The sequence below is a fragment of the Martes martes genome, assembly GCF_963455335.1.
Source record: "Martes martes genome assembly, chromosome: 5".
Taxonomy (NCBI): domain Eukaryota; kingdom Metazoa; phylum Chordata; class Mammalia; order Carnivora; family Mustelidae; genus Martes; species Martes martes.
The window spans coordinates 80246682-80268230 of NC_137892.1; the positions used below are offsets into that span (position 1 = coordinate 80246682).

A 21549-nucleotide genomic window follows, 5' to 3' on the forward strand; every position below is an offset into this window, starting at 1 on the left:
TGTGTGTATGTGTGTGCCAACTTACACTTTTTTAAGAGGCCTTTCTTAAGGCATAGCAGTATTTCTTCATCTTTTTTCTTCACTGCCTACATCATTTGTACACTAAAAGGATAATCAACAGGCAGCATTTATGAAGCTGTCCTTGTATCCAGTATAAGCATGAATACTGTCAAATCCAGGTAGAATGGACAACTACTCCTTTTTTCTCCAAGAGTTTTTCCTGAAACTAGCTACCAGGAGTCAATAGCTAGGGAACACAAGAAATAAATCATCTTCTTACCTCCCCAACTGAGTTCCTAGCACAGTATGCCAGTAAATATGGACTGAGTTGAAATGATAATGTAAGTTTCTATAAGGAGCTCATATGTAAGATTTATAGGTCAGCAAACGCATTACCATTATTTTTAAGAAAACGAAATAAGAGAATAACGTACACTTCTTGCCCTGAAGATTTCATTTTTACCTGAGTGGCGTTTCTATAGTTAAACTCAAAGATGATCTCCTTTGTTTGTGGGGGAGGCAAAGGGTCAGGGAGATTATTGAATTCTCTCAAAGCCACTAAGCTCTTTTAATTATCAAAGAAGATGCCTACTGCACACAAACTAAAGATCCCACACTTAGTAGTGTGGCATTTGTTAACTTATATTACAGATAAGAACAAACATCAACAAGAGAATAAATGGACTAGAATTCATTTAGGCATACCTGTATATTGGATGGTAGCCTTAGAAATTGACATCTTTCCTCAAATTAGTAAACAGGAATAGTCAACAATTAAAATACACCTACTAAAAGAATGCTAAAGTCTGAATTGAGCTTTAACTTAAAACCACTAGACATGAAAACTAGTTATTTTTTTTAGGACTCACTTATAAAGAGCTCTAATAACTACATTTAGGTATAAAGAAGTAAATTCCAAAATGTCTGAAACACCCAAAGCAGCTACCTTAGAGTATGCACTAGGACACTCAAGTGTAAGTTGAGGAGGGAGTGTGTGCGTATACAGCAGAGAGACTTTTCACTGTGCCTCTTCCTGATTCACTTGCTTGGGGAGGCTAACTGTTCTGAGGTATTCCCACCATCTGTAAAATGGAAATGATGGCTGTGTCCCAGGGTGCGGGGGAGATAAAGTCTGTGTGTGCACTCTCTGAAGGGTGAAGATTCCACAGTATTAACAATGACCACTTTTAATGCACATGTGCCCCAAGCACATCTCCCATTCTGTGGACAAAGTTCTGTGTATTAAGGAATTCAACTACATTTGCAGCCTGGAGCCTACTCTCTTCTCTAGCAGAGTAAACAATGAAGTCTAAATTTACTTGTGTTCACAACTGGCCTTACTTTATAGGAACTTCACGTCACAATGAAAAATGTTAACATGGTTCACTGATGCTTCCTGTGTATTTTGGAAGATGTAAACATAATTTAAAAGTCACCACCAGATATGATTTTTACTTCAATAAAAGCCAAGACAAGGAAGTAAATAATGGATAATAACCTGTGTGCTACTGTAACTCAAACCTATCCTGATTTAGTATGTATTTTTATAGATATCATATATATATATACATACACGCACACACACATACATATATATACACATCGTGTGTGTGTGTGTGTGTGTGTGTGTGTGTGTGTATAAAAGATTATTTAAAGCTTAAGGGCATAGTCAAATTATGAGGGTTCACAGCCAGGCCTCACTGCCTAGCTAGCTGCCAAGTTACCTCATCTCTCAGAGTGTCTGCTTTCTCACTTGTAAAATGGGAATAAAACTGCACTTTACAAGAACAGTGCAAGGCTTAAGTGAGAGAAACTATATAATGCACCCAGTGGACCAGGCATGGAGGAAGTAAATTATTATTGCTCTTTCCAGTGAGACCAGCACACAGGAGTACGGGGCTGAACTATAATGAGCTGAGGGAACTCAGCACTGGCCAGCCGCTGCAGCCTGGTACTCCAGGGCTCTGCTCAACCCTGTTGGTGTAATGCCACTGTGATATTTAGAGAGGCAGGTACTTGCACTCTGGAATTCTAAAGTGCTGGGACCATAAATCCGAGTGCATTATTTCTACCTTTTGAGAGCACTTTCATATAAAATATCTCATGTGATCTTCTCCAATTCTGGACGTAGGGAAGGTATTACTTCCAATTCACAGGTGAGGACAAAGTCAAAGACGTTGGAATACTTGAGTCAATCTCCTGCAAAGTTGAGAAGACAGTACTGGGGACAGGCCAGATGGTGTGAGCCAATGCTAATACTTAGTCTACCACAATCAGCTCCTGGACAGCAGGTCAAATACCTTTCAGTTAAAGACACGTGAAAATTCCCTATACAATACCTGAAAGGGGAAAGAAGGAATCAGACGTGTCCATAAGAAACTCTTGAATTTGAACCGCAATTTAATTAGGCTTTTAATTTTAACTGAAATAGGGAAGAAAGTCCAAGTTTTGTATCAGAATAATTTTGGTTTTCAAAGTATTTTCCACATTTTCTCACCTTTAAGTTGGGCTATTTGATTCCTGAGAGGTCAAAGAAGAAGTGTCATGGAATTCATTTGTTCCAAATTTTTTTCATTAGTCCTACATAAGCAATTGTTAAATATCTTGAAAAAGACTAGAATATTCAAAGTTGTTTTAATGTTTAAAGTTCTAAGAGAAAGAGTTAATGACTCCAAATATCATTTAATAAATGCAGAAGTGAATATGCTACCAATTTTTTGAAAGGGTGGTCCAAAGCCCCACTGACAGTCCAATTAAACTTGAATTACAAAATGAACAATTAGGAAAACATTAAGTTACAAATCAAGGGTTAACAAAAAATTAAGGCCTGAGTCTTCTGTGGTCCATCTCCCTCTGTCAGAGTCTAACCACCTTGTAATAAATAAGCCTGATTTAAGTTTTGTAGTTCACAGGTTGTAAAGATTGACTCTAGCTGATGTGGCTTACCACTGCTTCCAGTAATGGTCCCTTCTTTTCTCCATCCACCCATTCCTGATCTAATATCCTAAAAAAGTTCCACTGGTGACTTCTATGCTCCAACAAGGCAGAACAGGTCAGTATCCTGAGCGAGTATTATCCAAAAGCAACTCTGTGGTATCTGTAGTATCTTGAACTAGGGCAAGGAGTCCAGCCCAGCCTCAGCTGCAGGAGAGGAGAGGGCCCCTCTTTGCCCAGGATCCAGGGTGAGACCCAGTGATGTTTCCTTCCCAGACTTATAGGAGAGACCCCAAAATAACTACTGGGCTGCTGGGCAAAAAATGAAAGCCACAAGAGCTAAGACTGCTGACTTCACAATTTCCTCCATGACACATAATCCTGGAGGAGAGGTGGTGATGGCTGTCAGGTCTTCACAGTGTCCAAACCCCAAATTCTTACACATCAGTCTAAAACCCCAGGATTTTAACCCATTTTCAGAGGTAAAAGTGCTGTAGAAGAAAGAGCTGGAATGGTGAAATTATAAAATTTCCAAGGATATCTTCATGATTAATGGAAAGAAGATAGAATATTGTATTTTAAAAGATTTGTTTCAGGTGGCTAACAACACATATGGAAAAAACTGAACATTTAAAATATATCCCTTAAGCACAAACTTTTTACAAAACGTAAGTGCTATTACCAATGTTTTTGATGCAGGCAATCTCCCTCAGTACACTTAAAAAAAAAAATCAATCCTAGATTAGGTATTTTTTTAAAAAATCAATTAACTGATAGCATGTACTTTTCTAGGTCTTTGAGCTAAATTCTGTGACAGAGTTAAAAACAATCTGACTTCAGCCAATATAAAATGTAGCTCCTGTGCTCAAAGTAACATACTAGGGCAGAAGTAACTCAACAGCATGAGGACAGAAAATCAGCCTAGGAGTAAAAGTATGGGATAAGCAACTCAAAGCATAAAGCAGATTGATTGCAAAGGCAAGCCCTATCAATGCTCAATAAATGATTTTTAAGATTTATTTTTAATAAACAAGTGAGAACTAAATGAAAATGTATGAATGCAATGGCATTATAGGAAACTCACTATAGCAAAGAATTCAGTTCTTACTGAAGACCTTGTAATATCAAGTCCCAGAACAACTTGTCAGCATGAGTGAAAAGGCAAGACCTACATGTGTGTTGGGGGCTGAGGGAGGGGTGAGGGATGTATATGTGTTACAGGTGGGGACTATGAAACACAGACAGAACTCAGAAAAAATAATTTCATCTTGGTTCAGTGTATGGTCAACCGTATTATCTACTCGGATAAGAAATTTCTACTAATTTATTTTTAGTAATTAAAACCTACAACATTCACTATTTTAGGGAACCTTCGCTAAGAATAAAGCATTATATTACACAATGTAATTCTGAGCACATTTCTTTACCAAGCTGCTGTATTTAGAGATAAGCTGACTTCAGACACTAATGGTTTTCTACCATTCTACCAAAAATTTGGCCCAGGAAGTAAGAGGGAGAAGAGCAAGCAAGAAGTTCTTGAGCATAAACCTTTTCTCTTTGGTGCCAAAACTGCCTTTATGGATCTAAGCCCCAAGAGGGAAGGCTTTGTTCTCATCCATTTTTGGCACTATTTAAAACTCCTAGCAAATCCTCCTGCAGTGGAGGGAATGTTCCACCATGCACTTATAAAACTGAAGGATGAGTTCAGTTTGCATTGTGCAAATGACAGTCTTACCTGCCTTATCAGTGGTAACAAAAACTATTGCGAGTTATCATAATCAGTCACAATAAGCTAGAAGAATGGTGCTAATGCAAAAGAGACTCAAAAGAACTTGCTCTATTTCTCATCACAGCTGTGTCTGTGAATAAATCAGGTGCGTGTAGCATGTAATAAGTGCTCCCAGATGTGTGAATAACTGATCCCAACATTCAGAACTAAGTGTATGGCCTGTGATGGAAACAGGAAGGGTCAAGTATTCCTCACGACCAGGAATCTAAGACAACAATATTAGTGTTGGATGTGCTCAGCAATGAATTAGAAGCAGCTTTAGTTCTGTGTATGAAGAACAGCAATGGGCCAGAGAGTTTTCTGTGGATATGCTTCAAGTTGGTACAATCACAATGATTAAGTCAGTTAAAAAGTCCTATTCTACATCTACTTTAAAGTCAAATTTTTCTATAACCTGAGCCCCAAAATATTAGATTAAAAAAATTCACAGTGAAATTCATACTTACTAGGAACTGCCAACTCTTTTCAAAGTATGTGAAAATAACCCCGCCCAATACAATTAAATTTGAATTTTCACAATCAGGAAACAATACAACTAAGCGTTCACCAAACAGCACATTTTAAAGTTTTAAGTAAAAAGGAAAGTATGTATGCATATGGCCATTTATGGGAAGAACTTTATAAACACAGGAAAAGGTCCAAGGAGAGCTTTGCTTATTAGAGGTTACCCCAGGGATATCCATCCTTATACAACTAAAGCTGAAGTAAAGAAAGACAATTTTTAACAGTATAGTTACCAAAAATTAGGTTTATTTTTTAAAAGATTTTATTTATTTGTCAGTGAGAGAAAGCACAAGCAGGGGGAGCAGCAGAAGGAGAGGGAAAAGCAGTTTCCCCACCGAGCAGGGGTCTGATGTGGGGCTCCATTCCATGATCTCAGGATCACGACTTGAGCCAAAGGCAGCCAGTTAACCAACTGAGCCACCCAGGTGCCTCCCAAAATTAGATTTAAAGTTATTTTCAAAATTCCGCTCTAACAGAATCTGTTAAACACAAACATGCTAACTACTCAGTCCTAATTTCTCTCCACTTTGCAAAATACTATTCTCCCAGTATAGTTATAGGCCTTAAAAAATTAAGTATTTTCTCATCATTTAATGTCACTTAACAAACATGATTTCTTGTTTCTGAGCTTTCATCAATTCTCCTTTGTATTTCTCTTTAGAGCTGATATCCAGGTTTAAAATTCCAAGAGTCTGTAAGTTCAAAAAACTAAATGTTGTTTCAATAATTATTACTAAAGATATACATAAGAGGTAATTTTCAAATTAAATTAGTGGAAAGTTGCTAGAACTTTAAGGGAACCAAGAGATTATGTAAGTCAACCTCTTCTTTTCACAGGTGAGAAAACCAAACCCAGGAGACCAGCCTTATGTCCTCACAAAGTGATGAGATCCCTGATCTATGTAGTACCAATGATATGCTTTATCCCTCAACACATAGTTTTGAAAGTTGTGTTTTCCATTATTTTAGCAAATAATTTCAAAATAATGGAAGAAAATAAACTGCTCTCAAGATGATGTATAATCTATACACACTACTTTTGCTAAACTAATGGCAACTGGTAAGGTAACCTTGAGTCTCTTAATTTCATCCTCATCTGTACAAAGTATTAATTAGTGAGTCTTCATAGTTACTTGCAGTGAAATTATTGACAGTTAATGTTTACTGAGTAGTCTTCTGGGTCAAAAATAATGCTTCATTATCTCATCTAATCACTCCACTCACACCATTTTTGAGGTAGGACATTTGAAGTTCGGAGTAAGTGACTTGCCCAAAGTCCAGCAGTAATAAGTGGCTAACAGGCCTCTCAGGATGCAGGTTCCCAATCACTACACTGAGCCATCTCCAAAATATAAACGTGCAGTTCCAAAACCACATTCAGGATCGAAGTGGATGGAATTTGATTTACAGGAGAACACTTCCCCATCTGTGAACCTCTGAAACTGTGGGAGCTGTTGGCAGTCCAAAGAGCCACAGCTCCCAGACCTGTGGCTGCAGACTATCTCGCACCAGCTCTGATGTAACTCCTTTGGGCCTCCTAACCCAATTCCCAGCAACCTGTGATTACCTGTCAAACTACAAAAGCTTTTTATTTTGTCCTAAACACAAAGATCTAAGGACCCGCCAGTGGGAGCAATACGGAAGCAGAGATATGACTCTCTGGACAGAAACAGAAATCTTGTCCCCAGCTTCATTCCTGAGCCCCATCTCCACCCTGCTCTCCACCCAGACAGAGTTATCTGAATTATACTTGCAGTTCTCCATATCAGCAGAGAGGGCCTGCCCTCCCAACCCCTGTCACCCCAGCCATGAAACCTTCCTGCAAGCCCCTTTCACCTGCTTAACAACTCCGCATTCTTTGGGACTTGCCACGGACTTCCCATTTCCCAGAATACCCTCCCTATACCCGCCTCACTCCCAGCTGCCTAAGGCCTGCACACTCCTTGTCACCAGTACACTGTTACCTTGTTAAAGTCCTTCATACCTAGGCTTCATCCCTGCTGGGTTCCTAGCACCTTGGTGCCTGGCTCACAGCAGTCACTCAAAGTGCTCCTGAAGGCACGGGCAGTGGCGCCGTCAGGGGTGTAAGAGCACTGGCAATGGGCATTCGCCCTGGCATGTTTACTACTCTGCCCTTTGGGTTCTCTACAGAGAGTACAAACCAGACAAAAAGAGATTTCAAGTGATCCCACAACTGACATGCCTATCTTCTACAGCCCATCAGCTTCCTGGAACCTTGCCTGAGGAAGCCAGGAAGCCGATATAAACCTTGTGATGATGTGCCCACGACACAGTCAAACCCTGTGCTTGCAGCATTTGAGCATGTTTGTTCTCTGACTGGAGATGGTCTTGGATTATTTTCAAAGACAGTAATACGTTGTGTGGCACCAAAATATTTTCCTGATATTGCACGTTTGAAATTTTAGTGCAAATAGAAAAATCTGACTCATTTTATAATAATACATACTTTACAAACAACTCTGTAAACACTACTGTTCAGTGAGACATGACCATGTGTATGCAGTGACAGAGGCAAAACCAAAGAGGTTTAAAAGTGGCAAATCTAATTCAGATACTGAAGAACTCAAAACCAAAGAGTTCAGCAGAATTCCCAATACAGTAATGACTTCTGCAAATAGCCACATTTATATTTAGTAAAATGCCAATAATTCTTTATTGCAAAGAGAATAAAAACACATTTAAAAACATCTCACAATGGAAATAAAATGAGCATTCCAGATAGGGGAAATGGCACACTGAGAAAAAAGGGGGGCGAGCTGGGAAAACAGTAATATGAGCATGGATGAACAAGGATGAACACGGATGTCTGGAGGAGGATGCCCTGAAAGGGGAGTGAAGAGGGGAGCAGAGCTGGTCACCAGAGGCTTCTGAGCTACAATAAGGAGTCTGGACTTCATTCAGAGGATGAAGGAAAGTTTCGTGGACAAAAGCGTCACGGTCTGACCTGCATTGTAGAAGCCCCACTCTAACCGCAGTGTAGGGAAAAGACAGGAAGACATACATGTCTAAAAGCAGTACGAAGGTACAAATGTACGAAGAAAGCTTTCCAAGAACTAGGATGAGGTGACAGAGGCGTGACCCTGCATTAGCAGCTATGGTGTAGATTCCAAAGCCAGCAGAGAACTGGGAACACTAGAACTGGAGACTGCCTGCATGCTGAGGCTGAGAAAGCCAGTCGAGTAAGAGCACAGTAATTAGGGGGATGGTGGCAGGAATTAACAGGCATCCCAAACAGCCTGGAGGTCTGAGGGAGAGGATGGGAAGGCTGGGGAGGTCAGAGGTTCAGTTTGGACAGGTGGAACTGCAGTGCCTGCCAGAGCTGTACCTTCGAGAGAAACTAACCTGGAGGCAGTCGGATGCAGGGTTTTGCCACTGAGGCTAAGACATTTCAAGAACCAAAATATTAATGAGTCAGCAAACATATAGTTAATAGTCTCATGATATATTCTTTCTCTTTAGTCAATGACTTTCTTTTAATTTTTGTACAAAACTTGAAATGTGGCTATTCAGGAGTTTAGGCTCTTGGTGTTAAGAAAAGGATCTGGAATAAAGAAATGTATTTGTGGGGAGTGCCTGGGTAGCTCAGTCGTTAAGCATCTGCCTTCAGCTCAGGTCATGATCCCAGGTTCCTGGGATCAAACTCCGCATCAGGCTCTCTGCTCAGCGGAAAGCCTGCTTCTCCCTTTCCGACTCCCTCTGCTGTGTTCCCTCTCTCGCTGTGTCTCTCTCTGTCAAATAAATAAATAAATAAAATCTTTATGTTAAAAAAAAAAAAAAGAAAAGAAATGCATTTGGGAACTTCCAAATGCTTGAAAATTTAGTGTATGATAAAGGGGATATTTTTGTCAATTAACAGTGCTAGAACACCTAGTCATTTGGAAAAAATAAAGTTAGAGCCCTCTGTACCCCTTAAACTTCACATGGATCAGAGGTTAAAGTATTTCTTTTAAATACATAAAATTAGGGGTGCCTGAGTGGCTCAGTTGATTAAGTGTCCAACTCTTGGTTTGGGATCAGGTTGTGATCTCAGGGTCGTGAGATCGAGCCCTGCATCAGGCTCCACGCTCAGTGTGGAGTCTGCTTGAGATTCTCTCTCCCTCTCCCTCCACCCACTGCATGTGCTCTCTCTCTCACTCAAATAAATACATATATTTTTAAATACATAAAAATATTAGAAAACATTGGTGAATTGTGATAATTCAGCAGTGGAGAATAATAATAGCTATTACTTATACAGGGTTTCCCATTCACCAAGCACTGTTTGAAGAACCATACAAAGATAAAGTCTATGCAACAACTATGAAGCAGTATCTTCATATCACAGTTAAGAAAACTGAAGTGAACTGCCTGGTTACCCTACCTGATAATGGGGAAACTCTGATTAGAATTCACGTGTCTGTACTCTTAGATACTATGCAGCACTGCATCTCTAGGCCATTCTATAAGACCTAAACAGAAATAATGAAAAGAAAGAACTGAAATTTGAAAAAATAATTAAAGTTTCTTTATGGAAAAATACTGTAACTGAAATTCATAACTCACAACAGAAGTGGAGGAAAACAAATGCAATATATCTCAGAGCCAAAATTCTAATATACCAAGGACGATTACAAACCAGTAAGAAAAAAATGAACAATTCTTACCCATGTGTGAAAGGAAATATACCAAAAAATATGAAACTGATGATAAACAGGACAAGTTGTACAATGATGCTGAAAAGCTAACAAACATAAATTAGAATAAGAAACCATCTCTCATCCACCAAACTGGCAAAAAATGAAAGACTAATGATATGCAATGTTGGCCAAAACGTGGGGCCATGGGCACTCTCACATACTATTAGGTAAATATAAACTGGTACAGTGTTTGACAGGGCACTTCAGCTACAGAATCAAATTTTAAATAAGCATGTCCTTTGACTCAGCAATTCCACTTCTGAATATTTAACAGAACTACAAGCACAAATTTATGAAAATGTATATACAACGGTAGTCACTGAAGCTTAATTTACAAATCCAAAAACAAACTATATAAATGTCTAAAAACAGGAAACTGGCTAACGTGACATACATAAGATGGAGTATTATTCAGTCATTAAAAGGCTCTGTGTTTATCATGATAACAAAATATTGTCAAGAAAAAAGCAAAGGATAGTCTACAATGTACAGTCCTTTTTGTCAAATGATAAAGATACAATTTTTAAAAAATAAATTGTTCTGTTGCTTTCAAAAGGATTATGTAAGAATTTTATTAATGAAGTTTAATACTATAAATTCTGAATCCCAGAAACATTAGGACCTCATACAACAGCCTGGAGATGTCAGTGTACCAGAGTAATTGAAACATATTTTCAAAATTCAAACACTAAAACTTTTTCAGGAATCTTAATATCTACATTAATCTGTCACATCTTTTATAAAATCTAAGTTTCAATAAATACACAAGAAGAATTTAAGAATACTAACAGAAATGCAAAAGAGATGTAGCCAATTTATTATCTTGAAGGAGAAAAAAGAAATGTGAAATGTCTGTTCCAAAACACTTATCATCTTACCACATACAGACATGAAGAATGTTTTTGCAAGTAATTAAACCAAAAACCTTGCAGTCATCAAGTAAATTGATCAATGTTACAGAGTTGGAGCTTACTGCCTGACTCTTCACAGCCTCACTAGGAAAAAGGTCAGTGTATACCAGGGGTGGTGATTAGTAAGTATCCTAAGGAAACTACAGGGTATAAAATGGCTCAGGCCAAGAAATAAAGCAAAAAAGATTTTCCCATACAGACAATCCACATGGCATTTCTAATGAGTACCCTCCAATTTTACGCAATTCTAAAGAACACTTCATTTATTCAGTATCATCAAGGCCATAGGACCATCTTTTCTAGGTAACTCAGAAGCTTACCACTTTAAAGATCAAAATACTTTCTACAACTATCTTGAATGGAAATCTTGCTTAAAATATAATAAGCCTTCTAGCTCAGTTCAGTGAGTAGACAGAAACAAAACCTTGTAATAATGAGCCACACTCGCCATTATAAAAACAATCCTGATCACACTCATCCTATCTACATAAAGAAATTGGTACTCAAAAAGTAATGTGGAAAGTTCTGCCATTTAATAAATTTATAATCTGAGAAGCTTTCCAGATATGTGGAAATGAATGTTCTCACACCAGGTGTCCCCTGACACCAAGGCTATGATGTCCTCTTCTCCCTCCCTCTCTCCTCTTACTGTCAAGTTTCTCTCTATACTGCTGCCATCAGGGAACCTGTCTCTTCCTCATACTGCTAGTCTAATTGGCTGCTTTTGATTGCAGTGTGTTGGGGATACCAAATAGATAAGACTACAAGAATAATATCTTAAATAAGTGTCAGTGAATTCTGAGCCAATGCCCTTGAACTTTTGCTAAGCATAAAATCAAAGAACTTCAAAGGACAGATTTTGTTACAGGCCCTCTGGCAGCTGAGAGCCTTTTTTCCTTACTTCTTAGTGCTAAACCATGTTCTAGATAAGGCAGGCTGTAGGATTTAGTTACCACCAGTAAACTTTAAAGTGTTTTCTGTTACGTGGGCTCTTGGCTCCTAAGATTTCATACAGTATTTGCTTAGCAAATCTTTTCTTCAATGCAAATGTGAACTTCTATTTACTCTAAGATGAATTAATAACAAATTAATAAATTTTGCATGACAGTAGGGTTATTGGGACAAGAACTCCAGAAGTAGTACTTTAAGTTTACATTATAAGTACTTGAAAGAGGAACAATTACATTAATGCATAACACCTTTTTGAGTATATTTATACTTAAGATGTAAATACACTCAAAAAATAAATACTCAAGGAACAAGAACTCTAAAATGGCATCTTAAGTTTACATAACATTCTGAGAATTTGAAAAAATGAGTCATTACATTAATGCATAACACCTTTATGTGTATATTTATGTATATATGAATATGAACATGATTACAGATATCATATATACATAAATATACATACACACCCATTTTTACCTCCCTAGTAAGTGCAAAAGAATTACATACAGATAGTAAACTCTTCCAACCTATAGTGGATTATCGCACAGTATAGCAGTTTCTCCTTATCCACTAGGGACACACTGCAAGACCCCAGGTGCCTGAAACCACAGACAGTTCTGAACCCTAAATATACAATGTTTTTTCCCATACATACATACCTACGATAAAGTTTAATTAATAAATTAGGCACAGTAAAATAAAACAATTATTGCAATATATTTTTAAGAAGTTATATGAACATGGTCTCTCTCAAAATCTTACTGTAGTGGTCTCTCAAAATCTTACTGTACTGTACTCACCCTTCTTGTGATGATGTAACATGATAAAATGACTACACAATGACATGAAGTGAATGATGCAGGCATTGTGATGAAGCATTAAGCTACTAGTGAGTTTCTGCTGACAGTGTCAAGAGGAGGATCATCTGCTTTCAGACCGTGACTGACTGCAGGTAACCAAAGCCTCAGAAAGTGAAACCATGTAAAGGGGAGGCAGGGACTACTATATAGCTATTTCCTCCATGCCACATTAAGCTGTCCTACCTCACTCAAGGCACCTGGCATGTCTTATAGTCTGGATACCTCCCAAAGAATCTATCACAAACTGAGAATTAGGACATACCAATCACCTAGGCTTTTGCTGTTTAATCCTGTCTCAGCTAGGTCCTAGACAAGTCTAACCAAAGGTGAAGAACAAACGATCTATGAGGTTGAGCTTGTCATGTCATTATTATCCTCACTCATTTATTCCACAAATATTTACCAACAGGCTACTCTGGGCCAGGCATTTTGCTAGGTGCTGAGTTGCTATCCAGCCACAGGCACTGCCCACTCAGGTCTTAAAGTCTTCTGGAGAAGACAGTCATTTACCAGATGAGATAACAAATGTAAAATCACAACACTGAGAGTAAGGACACTGTGCTATGAAGCCAGTCTGGGAGATGAGGGAAGAAAAGCTTCCCTGAGGAACTAACAGTGAGCTAAGATTTGAACAATGAAGTGCTGACTTGGGACTGGGGAAAGTGTTCCCGGCAGAGGGAGCATGCAGTGCATGCCAAGGCCTGATGGCAGGAGGTAGTGTGCTGAGTTTGAGGAAATGAAAGAAGGCAGTCTTGCAGAGAACAAGGGCAAGTGTGATCTGAGATGGGCCTAGAGAGGCACGCAGGGGCCAGACAGGGCAGGGACTGGGTAGGGCATGTTAAGGATTCTCTAGTCTTTAACCAAAGGGCAAGCTTTGGAAAGTTTTTAGACTTAATCTTATTTGCATTTCTAGAGGAACATTGTTATAATCAGATTAACACTTTAAAATGATCACTGTGGGGCACCTGGGTGGCTCAGTGAGTTAAAGCCTCTGCCTTCCGCTCAGGTCATGATCTCAGGGTCTTGGGATCGAGCCCCGCATCGGGCTCTCTGCTCCTCTCTCTATCTTTGCCTGCCTCTCTGCCTACTTGTGATCTCTGTCAAATAAATAAAATCTTTAAAAAAAAAAAAAAAAGATCACTCTGGCCATATAATATGGAGGACAGACTGGAAGGGAGAAACCAGGATACAGGGAACAAGTCAGGAGGCTACTACATTAGACCAAGAAAGAGATCATGCAAGCCTGGCCTAGGGATGTGGCAACAGGTCAAATCCCTAGCCTCTGATGGTGGACTAAATACAAGGAGTGCTCAAGGGTAACTCCTAGGTTCTGGTTCTGCCATTTCATGAGCAAAGAATACAATAGCAGGACAAAGTACAGGGAAAACCCTGAATTTGATTTTAGATATCTGAGTATGGCTATGTCACACAGACAGGTGTAGGTCTGGAGTTTAGGAGAGGTCATGGCTAGGAAAACAAATTCTGCAATCACTTGTGAATGGTCAATAACTATCTAAAGGCATTAATGGTGGGAATGGAGAAGACAGAATGACAAAAGCCCTGGGATCACCCTAAGAATCTCTTAATATTTACCTTCAAGTGGGTGATGATGGGCCACTAAAGAAAAACTGCCAAGGTCAAAAAGAAAATCAGGAGGAGTGCCAGGGTCGCTCAGTCAGTTAAGTGTCTGCCTTCAGCTCAGGTCATGATCTCAGAGTACTGAGATCAAATCCTGCATTGGGCTCCCTGCTCAGCGGGAAGTCTGCTTCTCCCTCCCCTCTCTGCTTCTGCTTTATCTCACTATCTCCGTCTGTCTCTCAAATAAAAAATAAATAAAATCTTAAAAAAAAAAAGAAAGAAAATCAGGAGGGTTACCCATTAGCCCAAATAACTAGTCATTTCAAATATCAGAACTCAGTTTAAGCATGGCTCTAATTACTATGAAACTATACCTGGCTATTACACTAAGTATTTTAAGTTTTATGTTATATAAAAGCAGTCAATATTATCAACCACTGATTGCTAAATACCACCTACTGCAACTATGTATCAACATAAGAAACAGATCTTGCCTTCAAAACTTGCCTTAAACTAGACCATGGTTAAAATCACATCAGAGTAAATTATTGTGATCTTCAAATACAGTAATTTAAAAATTACCACTTCAGGAAAATTAATTCATCCTAACATTTATGGGCACCTAATATCCATGGGTGTCAGACACCAACTAGTCTAGGTACTAGGCAGTGGTATAAATAGTAAGACAGAGTTCCTTGTTTGTTAACAACTGATTAACTTAGTATTAGAATGCTGTAGGAACAGTTGAAGATTTGATAATATATCCGTTAAATGACTATTTAGGCAATAACAAAAGGTAATGACCATGTCTATTTGTCAAGAGTAAAGTCTCCACCCAGTATCTACTATCTCCTTACTCCATATACACTCACCATCACTATACTTTCATGTGATAAACTTAGTTAATGCACAAACTACAGCACTGTGTAAGCTTCCTCCAGTCTTCAAGAGGTCTGATGCCTCTTTAATAATTCCTGGGTGTCAGACTGTACTCAGAAATATATGCTTGGTGGGTACTAATAACTTAACAGTTATTGGCACTCTACGACATCTCAATCTATTAAACCAAACTAACCAGACTGGTATTCCAAAGGACTCAATCATTAACAATACAGAACTCTCTTCCATACCTAAACATACCTAAACCAACTGTGACATGCCATAGAGTAAATGAAGATAAGTATTTTTTTTAATAATCTTACACTCAAGAGCTATGTGACATTTCCTAACGTCCTCTTTCCTTTTTTTTTTTTTTTAAAGATTTTATTTATTTATTTATCAGAGAGGGAGAGCCAAGCAGAGGGAGCAGCAGGCAGAGGGAGAAGCAGCCACCCAGGCATCCCCTAACATTGTTTTCTTAACTAGCAGAGTTGCTGTTACTAATAATAGAGACTAAATTTTAAAACCACCATTGGTATATGTTGAGTTTCTTGCTCTCCATATCCTCTTTTAATGTTTTCTTTCAAGAAAGGAAAAAAAAAATCACATTTGAACTTGCAGTTCTGTACATATTCCTCTTAAGAGTATAGGCAGAAATTGTTTGAAACTAATCTATATCTAGATTCCTTTTTCCATTACTCTGGAAATGGAAAAACTACAGCCTATACCTGTCCTAAGAAAGGCAAAAGAGACCAAAGGAAAGGAGCCAAAACTATGAGAACAAATATACAAGCACAAAGAACAAAGCCACCACCCTTAACTACTAACCTGGAAGGCCAGTTAATTCCTCAATAAGTTAGGGAGATACCACTGTATTCACTACAGGACTACAGTGTGAAAGGCTGTGCATGAGACTCAAAGCACTACTTTTTAAACTGGGAATCTCTCTATATTTCCATCTCTCTTAAAGCATTAATATAGTACTGTTAAACATGTTCATACTAGACCCCTACCAAAAGAAACAGCAGCCATGAATCAATGATCTTTTTCTCTACCATTCAGACCATCATCATATAAAGATTCGTAAACCTTGGATGAACGAAATAAAAAACAAAGGAGCAAGGTACCACTATACTGGAACAGCTTCTTCCATGTGTGATGATTAAGATTCACGAGTAATGTTAATTTTACCTTATTTCCCTCCACTTATAATAAAGCACAAATTAAAAAAAAATCTAACGCTCAGCCTGAATCAATTTTTCTCCTTGCCTAACACAATAAGGTGACTTAAGTACAGTCTACTTGTATTACACATACAAGGCCAGGTTATAGAAAGCTATGCAGTATATACATATAAAGAAACAAATATATTGGCAATGGCACTGGGTAGAGATCTATGTATTATGTTTATTATGAGTCCTGCAGAGCAAATTCTTCCTAAAAAGTTATCAATTAATTTAATTATTAATTTGGAAAAATAAAACCAGCAGAGATGGTAGAAAGAAATGAACTATGGAGTCAGACAGATATAGCTCTGTCTTCTAGTTATGTGATCACAGGGCTTTAGCATCACAAATGAGTTTCCCTCTCTTGAAAACAGAAATTGTAATATTGGCCTTGGAGGGCTGTAGTGATAATGAAATGAGATACTACATATAACTGGCCTAACCTGCACAAGGCAAGAAAGGTGACTACATAAAAGGAATCCAAACATATCTGTATACTCAATGAACATATTTTAGCCAGGGCTAAAAATCCTCTTATAATCTTGCTATAAGAAGAGCACCTGACTAATCTCATTGTTTTGCAACATTTACTTTAATTCTGTTCCTGATTACTTCTTTCATGTTTAAAAATGTTCTCAAAATGGGGTGCCTGGGTGGCTCAGTGGGTTAAGCCTCTGCCTTCAGCTCAGGTCATGATCTCTGGGTCCTGGGATCGAGCCCTGCATCAGGCTCTCTGCTCAGCGGGGAGCCTGCTTCCCCCCCCACCCCCCACCCCCGCCTTTCTCTCTGCCTGCTTGTGATCTCTCTGTCAAATAAATAAATAAAATCTTTAAAAAAAAGTTCTTAAATTCTTTGTTAATGACAACTTGGGTCTGTTCCTAAAACTGCACATTTCTTCATGTTAATCTTCTATCCATTTACATTTTTAAGTAGCTCTAACTTTTGACTTGGAATATAAAAAGAGGCAAGGACTGAGGAAAACCAACAAGTCTAAGGAATATACTTGGTATATCTGATATAAGCAAAGTATTCTCCAGGTCAGAGGTACAATATATGCAATATAGTGCAGTTCTTCAGCAGCCTCTGGAGACCATTACTTTTCCATGCCATGTTTTCTACTGCCTCCTTTACAGAGAGTTAACTCTCAACCCAAGAAAATGGGTAACAAATGCAAAAACTGTGCTTTCTCAGAGTACTTCTGAATGCTCCATATTTTCCCTCAGGGGAATCCATTCACCATTAACTGCTTTGCCACCCCATTATTTCTTCTTCTGGAATGCTTACAGCCAGTGTCAAAGACTGATGAGCAGACAGCCTAGGCAAGCTGTAGCTGGTTATTTTGCTCTCTTGAAAACAAAGAACACTCCTTTCTTTACATGTTTTGAAATCTTCAAGTCAGTAAGTCAATGGCCATTTTTAAGACATGCAACATATGTTTGAGGTGCTACAGAAGACGGGAAAGAGTATCAATGAACAGGGCTACTTCCTGGTTTTTGTATCTAACAAAATGGAGTTATTATAGTGTATTGGAAATCATACATTAAGGAATGTTGGTTAACCAGTCACCCTTGCCAAAATCAGATATGAAAAAAAAAGTTGGCAACAACTATAGCTCTGATATTTTTCTTTCAGAATTACATTTAATAAGGTTAAATATAATAAAGAATGCATTAATGTTCCTACCTGATTTAAAAAAGAATCTGTAGAAAATTCATAACTATAAAACTTACAAATTCATGTAACCTAACTTATGTAACTACTTCTATTGTTTCATAAAATCACCAACTTACTTTTTTACAACTTATTTTTAGGTAATAATGTTCCTATATCTCCTCTAGTAAAAAGTCACTAAGCTGTATTTTTAACCTAGCAGCTTCTAAAAGGAAGTGAAAGCTGAAGGCTATATGAGGATATAAAAGCAGCCTATGAAACGGTTTTAGTTTTAAACAAAAACTAACATTAACAAGTACAGCATATCTTGTTCTTTCATGGGGCCAGCAAATTGATAGTTAGGGATTTTTTAAGTTACAAAAATAGGATAGAGTAATTATATCTACCAAACACAACAGCCTTTTCAATGGAAAGCAACACTGTAATTTTTCTTCAAAAATAATAGGTAGGAAAAAAAGTTCCTAATTCTATAATATAAGTTAAAATTCCAAACCCTTGGGCGCCACTTACAGGCACAAAACTTTCATTGATTTCAATTATTACCCTAAAGGAGAGGGACAGACAGAAAATCTTTTATTTTTAATGAGTATGACTTACACAATTTATATTTCACAAATATGTTTTCCACATTTTCAGTTTCTACATCCAAAAAGCAAAAAAACTGAAGGAAATTCTGAAATTAAAAATCACAGAATTCTCTTTTAAAAATCCAAAAGGTTTTTAGACAGAAGGAACTCCAGACCCATACTACTACTGGAACACAAAAATACTTCAAAATCTCGATGCCATATTTTCCTCAACAAAGTACAAATAAAACTACTGTCAAAGAAGTAAAATATAAAGTTCACTGAACTCTTTTTAGTCAGTGTTTATACCAATAGATGCAAATGAATTTCAACCCCACAGACAAGGAAGTGGAAGGAAAATCACTGTATTTTCAAATTGAGGAAATCAACATTTTACTATAAATGAAGTCTGTAGGTATTACATTTGGGGTGAACAAACAGCATTCTGGCTAGTGAAATTCATTTTTTAAAAATGATTATGCTGATTAGCTCATTATTTCATACACTGCAATACAATCCACTCCTTCAACAAAGAAGGCAAAAACACCTACCTTACAACATGCAAAAATTAAACATGGGTTATTCAGTTCCTGAATTCTGCCCCACCTTAGTCCTCTCATTTTGTGTGGAGGCAACTCTAAACAACTTCTATAATTATTTTTACAGTGGTCGCTCCTCTATTATATTCATAGCTCATTAAAAGGACTAGAATGCTGACACTAAATTATTTACTGTATTCAAAAAGCTGCTCTCATAAGAACAGACAAAATTAACTTCTAAAATTAAGGTTTAACATTTTTATATGGAGCTCATCTGTAGTACCAACTGTCTTCAAAGAATTAGTCTAGTGAGGTTTTAAATCCAATCTTCACAGAAGCAGGAAGGTGTACAGAAACCTAGCTCTTGTTACACAAAGTTGTATTTACGAATGCACACAGAAAACTATCACAGCCACAAATCTCCTTTCGTCTCAAGACTGCCATGGCAGTGCTGACCAAAATTTTTAGGGTTTTTTTTGGGGGGGGTGCAACTTCCTGGTAATAAATGAACAGTGGTTTTAAATAAATAAAAATTTAAGCTCAAAAAAGTGCCAAAGCACTTTAGATAATTAACCCAAACCAAGGATTCCTACTGTCAAAGTCGTCTCAAAAGGGGAACAAATATAAGACACAGTCTTTAAAATACCCAGAATAAAGGTCAGGAAACTCTACAGGGCAACGGTTAACTATCAGAAAAACATTTCCAGCAACTCAAAATACTCATCAAGACTATGCTGTGCAAACACTAGTCAGATTTCCTAAAAAGAAGGATTACGACTGTCACACTTAAAAGAACTTCCTTTAAACATAAAGATTTCCAGTTGCCAAAAAAGGGTCAGGCCAAGAAAGGCTGGTCTGTTACCTTACACGTACCGTAATGCATAGGCACGTAGGGCTCTCTGAGCCGAAGCCCAATGCACTGTGGTCCCTGGAATCCCGCAGCTGGCGGGTAGCCCGCGCAGCTAGCTGCACCGAGCAGGAAGCACCGCACCCCAGCCACCGTCCCCAGCCACGCCGGAGAGGCTGCGGGGAGCAGTCACCACTGCTTTGAAACTGAATGGCTGACACATCCGGTCCTGGCTCTTACACCACTCCGCCAAATGCAAACTTCAAAGGCCAAATTCAAACTCCAAACAGAAGTCACTCAAGTCTTAGTGGCGCTGTGCGCATTCCCAAGAACATGTGGAGCCCCTTGAGGGACGCAGTGAGAGAACCAAAGTCCTAAAATATTCCAAATCCCCGAGTTTGCAGCCCGCCCGCCCACACCGCTTTGACAGGCGTTACGGAGCCTTCCACCCCGAGCGCCCTGCGGTCGTGCTGCCTTCGGCCGATTCCCGGCCGGAGTACCTGACAAGGGGCTCTGCCTGTCAAGGTCCGGTGTACCTCGCGGCGTTCTCCGCGCCCAGCACCCCTACCCGGCCTAGGGCTGGGCTCCGCACCCACTCCGCCCCCTTTTTGACCACCGCCTGCCTGCAGGCTCGGGCCTCACCCCCAGCGATCCCGGGGCTCTCTTCTGGGGGCGCCGCCGCTGGGCTCTTGCCCGCCCCCCAGCACAGTCCCGAGGGCAGCGCCAGGGTCCCGAGCCGGGTCACCTCGGAGAGTCCCGATTCCGGGAGCCCCACAAAGCCAGCCCGGGGCCCCACACCTTATCTCCACGGGTCCCTGCAGCGCGGCTCGCACGCCTGTCACATGTCTGCAAACAATAACAAACTCTCCGGCACGTCCCCGCCCCGGGTCCCCGTTCCGTCCCCCAAGCCAGGTCCGGGCCGCCGCCCGACGCCGGAGGGGTCAAAGGGGGTGCCCGAGGGCTCGAATCCCAGCGAGCGGCGCGCAGCCTCGCTGCGCGGAGCCCCGGGACGCAGTGCGCGGTGCCCGGGGTTCATTCATTGCCCTCGCCCGCCCGCCCGCCCCCCAAGTCCTCGCCGCGTTCCCGGCCGCGCTACTCACCCGGCGGGGGCCGCTGCAGGAGGCGGCTCGGCGGCGGGCGTCCGCTTCTCCCCGGGCTCGGCCCCCGAGGGGCTCGGGGCGCCGCTGTCCTGGGCGGCCGCGGGCTCCAGAGGGTGGGCGCCGCCACGGTTCGCGACTCCGTGAGGCTGCGGCACCGCCACAGGCTGGAAACCGCTCCCACCCGCCGCCGGGTCCGAGGGCTCCGGCGACGGGGAAGTGGAAGAGGACGACGGCGAGGCGGCGAGGAAGAGCGGCGGCTCCGGTAGCTGGTCCAGCTCCACACTCCGCACTTTGCGCAGCTGCCGCCGCCGCCAGTCAGCCCGCTCGCGGCCCCCGTTGCCCGCCTCCCGCAGCAGTCCCGCGGCTGCCGCGGGCGCGCTGCTCGCCTTGAGAGCCCCTCCGCCGCCGCCCGCCTCGGGGCTCGCCGCCCCGGCGCCCGGGAATCCCGACGACGAGGCGCGATTCCCCGCCGCCGCCGCCATTTTCTCTCGCGGGCT

At 40.3% G+C, this 21549-nt stretch overlaps 1 protein-coding gene across 1 annotated transcript in view; it reads right to left on the reverse strand.

Annotated features, from left to right (window-relative positions):
- MAP3K1 (mitogen-activated protein kinase kinase kinase 1) overlaps window positions 1-21549 on the reverse strand; it is a 78920-nt gene extending 57371 nt beyond the window's left edge. The window contains exon 1 of the mRNA XM_080803886.1: window positions 21053-21549. Within this exon, the coding sequence (XP_080660012.1) occupies window positions 21053-21534 (482 nt within the window). The 5' untranslated portion in view covers window positions 21535-21549. The remainder of the gene's footprint in view (window positions 1-21052) is intronic.